Below are 3,555 nucleotides of genomic sequence, written 5' to 3' on the forward strand. Positions count from 1 at the left end.
GGCAGGTCTGAGAAGGACCCCAAGCAGAATGCAGAGAACAGCTTGGCACTGAAGAGCAGTGCAGTGGAGCCCTGTGTCCAGCAGCAAGGGCTGGGAAATGTTTGAGAATCATCTTGTGAACCCCTGCCATGGATGGAAGCCACAAGGGTGCAATAATACAGCCTGGCCTCTGGTGAGAAAAACAGGGCAATAGAGAAGAGGAAAGCTGCAATACCCTGGCTAGGTCTGGGGAGATGTGTCTGCTGCTAAACAGTGCTGCGGTTTGGAAGGAAAAGAACAAGAGGCATCTGAGGCCTTGCAAACTCACCTCACACATGAGTTGAAAGACAAGTGAACTGCTGTTTGACCCTACCTTTAACTGCTACCCCTTCATAACAGGACCTGAGAGGGACAAGGGGAACAAACACAGCAAGCCTTAAACAAAGGGATGGATTTTGGGGACATTTTTCTTTCCAGCAGCACTTGTCTGAGCTCGGAGAAGTCCCGCCAGGTCAGACAGGGTAGGATGCAAAAAAGGAGGGATGGAAAAAAAGGAGCACTGAAAGAAAGAAGTGAGAGGTAAGGAGGAGCAGCCTCACAGCACTCAAAGTTGGAAGAGATCACAGCCAAACTCTGGCTTCGCATCTCAGTGCTGCTTTTGCAAAGGGTGGAAATATTAGTTTTTAATTAATTTTCTTATTGCAGTTGTTGGCAGAGGAAGAGGGAGGGGGATCACCTTCAGAAAAGAAATACAAATAACTGCTTTAACAGGAAACTTTTGCTGCTGTAATTTATTGGAAGGCAAAATGAGCTCCGATTACATTATCCACCCGCACTGTGCCGGCAACGCGTACTTCGGATATTGCGCTATAATCCAATGACTGCTCCTGAATTATTAACACCAAGTTGTTATTAGAAGAAGTTGGCTGGCTTATTTCCGCCATTCTCTCCCCCACTCCCTTTATTAAGTTTCAATTGATTCCCCACACCTCCTCCTGCCCCCCAAAAAAGAGACCTCGCCTCCCCGTCTCCTTCATAGCTGCCACAAACGTTACTTGCATTTGGCAGCCTGGTGAATTATTCACGCGTGCCGGGAGCAGTAGAGATATTACAGGTCTCAGAGGAGCCAGCGTGTCTTGGCTGTCACAGCCCTGGGTGGCTGTGTTGTCGCCCCCCACACACCCCACACACACCCTCCCACCTCATTGAACAAAGTTTTGTCGAGCCCGGAGTCCAGAGTGAAGTTGCGGGGGGGGGGGGGCATCCTGCGGGCAGCCCCTCCTCTGCTCCTCTCCCAGGTGAAGCGAAGGAGCCCCCGGACCCGGGCCGAGGTGGGCATCACCCCGGGACTCGACACCCCCAGCCCAGCCCCGCAGGGCCCAGAGGTGACAGTGAAACCCAGCGCTGCGCGCTATTTCCAGCCGCCGCCGGCTCCGGGCGCAGCTGCGCGGCTCGGGCGCTGCCTGTCCCCGCCTCCCCTGCGCCCATCCCCGCGGACTCAGGGCGAGCTCCGTGGCCGCGGAGCACCGGGTTCTCCCCTCCAGCCTCTTCCCTGGAGCCGAGGGGGACTGGGGATTTTGGGACTGCTCCCCGTCCCAAAACGAGTGACCCAGGGGCAGCCAGGGTCCGAACAGAGAGAGGGTCAGGGCTGCGCTGATCCCCTCCGACGGGTCTTCCCCGCTTGCCCCGCGGCCCGGCCTTGCCTCTCCCGGGCTTGGGACGGGGCAGGGAGGGCCCGAGAGCTGCTAAATCTTTGCCGCCCACAGAGCCTGGCACGGCCGGGAGGCCTGAAATGCCCCCGGCGGACTCCGTCCCATCTCCCTGCCCTCCGGAGGGGTCCTGCAGATTGCATTTATCGAACTATTTAATTTTTTTTTAATAAAATAATAAAAATCAAGTTCTCGCCTTGCCTGGAGCCGGGCTGCTCTTCCCGGGCACGTCCCGGCTGCTCTTTCCGGACACCCTGCATCCAACCGGGTTTCTTGGACTAGAAATTAAATACTGGAGTTTAAAAGAATAAAAATACGTTCAGCTGCTCGTATTCGCCTTTCCCTCGCGGGAACCCCTGCGGCGGCTGCAGGAGGACCCTGTCCCCGGGGGGACACCGGGGGTCTGGTTGGGGAGCCAGCAGCGCAGACCGGCTCTCCACCCCCTCCAAACCCCGGGGAACCCCGAAAACCCGCCAGGAGTGGTGGCTCGGGAGGGTCCCCGGCAGTGTTAGTAAGAGAGGGGACGTGCTGGCCCCCGACATTTGGGATGGGGGCACCCTCGCCGTTCTCCCCGTCGTGGGAAACGCTCCCCGCCGCCCCACGCAAGGCGATGAGGTGGCCGGAGGAGTCGATCCGCCCCGGTAGTTGCTTTTAATTTGTGCTTTACAACGGCTTGCAGGGGAGGAGGGGTCCCCTATTTTCCTTGCACCCCTCCCGGGAGCACTCCCGCTTACACCGGCCCAGGGGCTCGCTCAAATTCTGGCTCACCCCCCCTCTCCTGGCCCTGCGGCAGGGCGGCAGGAGGCGGCCCGGGCACCGCCGTGCCCAGCTCCACTCCGCAGGGGCTTTTGGGGGAAAAATAAACCGGCCCAGGGGGTGGGCAGGGGATACCCCGGACCCTGCAGGTTCGCCGACCCCGGGGCCACTGGGTCGCCCCGGGAGTTCGTTTGCAAACGAAAAAGCCCCGGGGAAAGGCGGGGAGCTGGGCACTGCGCTGCCTGCCCGCCCGGGGAGGCTGCTCCCCGCTCCCCCGCTTCTGGCAGCGTTTCTGGGGCGGCGGATTTCGTTCCGCCCGGCCCCGCACAAGTCCCGTCCCCGCTGCCGGAGCCCACCCGAGGGAGCGGCGGCTTCTCCGCTTTTCTCTGCCGGGGCAAGGCCGGGGCTCCGCGGGGACGGTGCGCTCCAGCGCTGCCCCTGGCCCCGGCTCCCCGGCCGGGTGCGGGCACTTGGGTCAGATTTATTTTTGGTGCAGCGAAGTTTTTTTTCCCCCGCGGGGAGCTGGTTGCGAGGGGAGGAAGGAGCGGGCGATAGCCGTAAAACGACCTCCAGAGATGGGCTTGGCCGGGGAGCTTCTCCCCAGCTCCGCGGTGCTCCCCGGCCCCCCGACACCCCCTCCCCAGCAGAGCCGGGAGCCGGCGGGCGCTCAGCTCGGGGCGGTTGTTTTCCAAGTGGAGCAACGACGAGCAATGCCCGGCGGCTGCGTGGACAGGGGACACCTGTGGGTACATTTTACCGGCAGTTTCGCAAGAGAGGGCTGGGACAGGGACCTCGGACCCCGCCGCGGGTGTCCCTGGTCCGGGCTCCACGGCGGGTCCCACCGGGCTCTCTCCGCCTCTCGGCATTCGCAGCCCCAAAGTTGGGGGGTGCTTAAAGACAAAAATAACAGTTATTTCCGAGGTTCCCGGGTCGCCACCCCGGGCCCGTGCGGGATGCTGTGCCAGGACCCGGCACTCGCTGTCAACTAGAGGGCACGGAGTTTACTCCTCTCCGAGCTGCTAACAGGGAGCGGTAACGTGTTTAGAGCACTTAAACTAGGCAGACATAACTGGGAGCCATGCACGGCTCAGCTATGCCGGGAAAGGAGGTG

General features: G+C 60.8%; 1 protein-coding gene across 1 annotated transcript; it reads right to left on the reverse strand.

Moving 5' to 3' along the window:
* Nucleotides 1–2,418: 2,418 nt before the first annotated feature.
* On the reverse strand, nucleotides 2,419–3,310 carry LOC128146759 (collagen alpha-2(I) chain-like). The gene is made up of 2 exons (XM_052798467.1): nucleotides 2,580–3,310; nucleotides 2,419–2,533 (listed from the first exon to the last, which is right to left on the reverse strand). The coding sequence occupies exons 1-2, from the start codon at nucleotides 3,308–3,310 to the stop codon at nucleotides 2,419–2,421; spliced, it is 846 nt and encodes a 281-aa protein (XP_052654427.1).
* Nucleotides 3,311–3,555: the final 245 nt, after the last annotated feature.

This window comes from Harpia harpyja, chromosome 10 (genome assembly GCF_026419915.1).
Source record: "Harpia harpyja isolate bHarHar1 chromosome 10, bHarHar1 primary haplotype, whole genome shotgun sequence".
In the NCBI taxonomy this organism is placed as follows: Eukaryota; Metazoa; Chordata; class Aves; order Accipitriformes; family Accipitridae; genus Harpia; species Harpia harpyja.

Coding starts and splice junctions, on each gene's coding strand:
- LOC128146759 (XM_052798467.1), bottom strand. CDS start 3,310: ATGCCGAGAGGCGGAGAGAGCCCGGTGGGACCCGCCGTGGAGCCCGGA. Junction 2,534..2,579: donor GCGAACCTGCAGGGTCCGGG/GTATCCCCTGCC, acceptor TTCCCCCAAAAG/CCCCTGCGGAGTGGAGCTGG.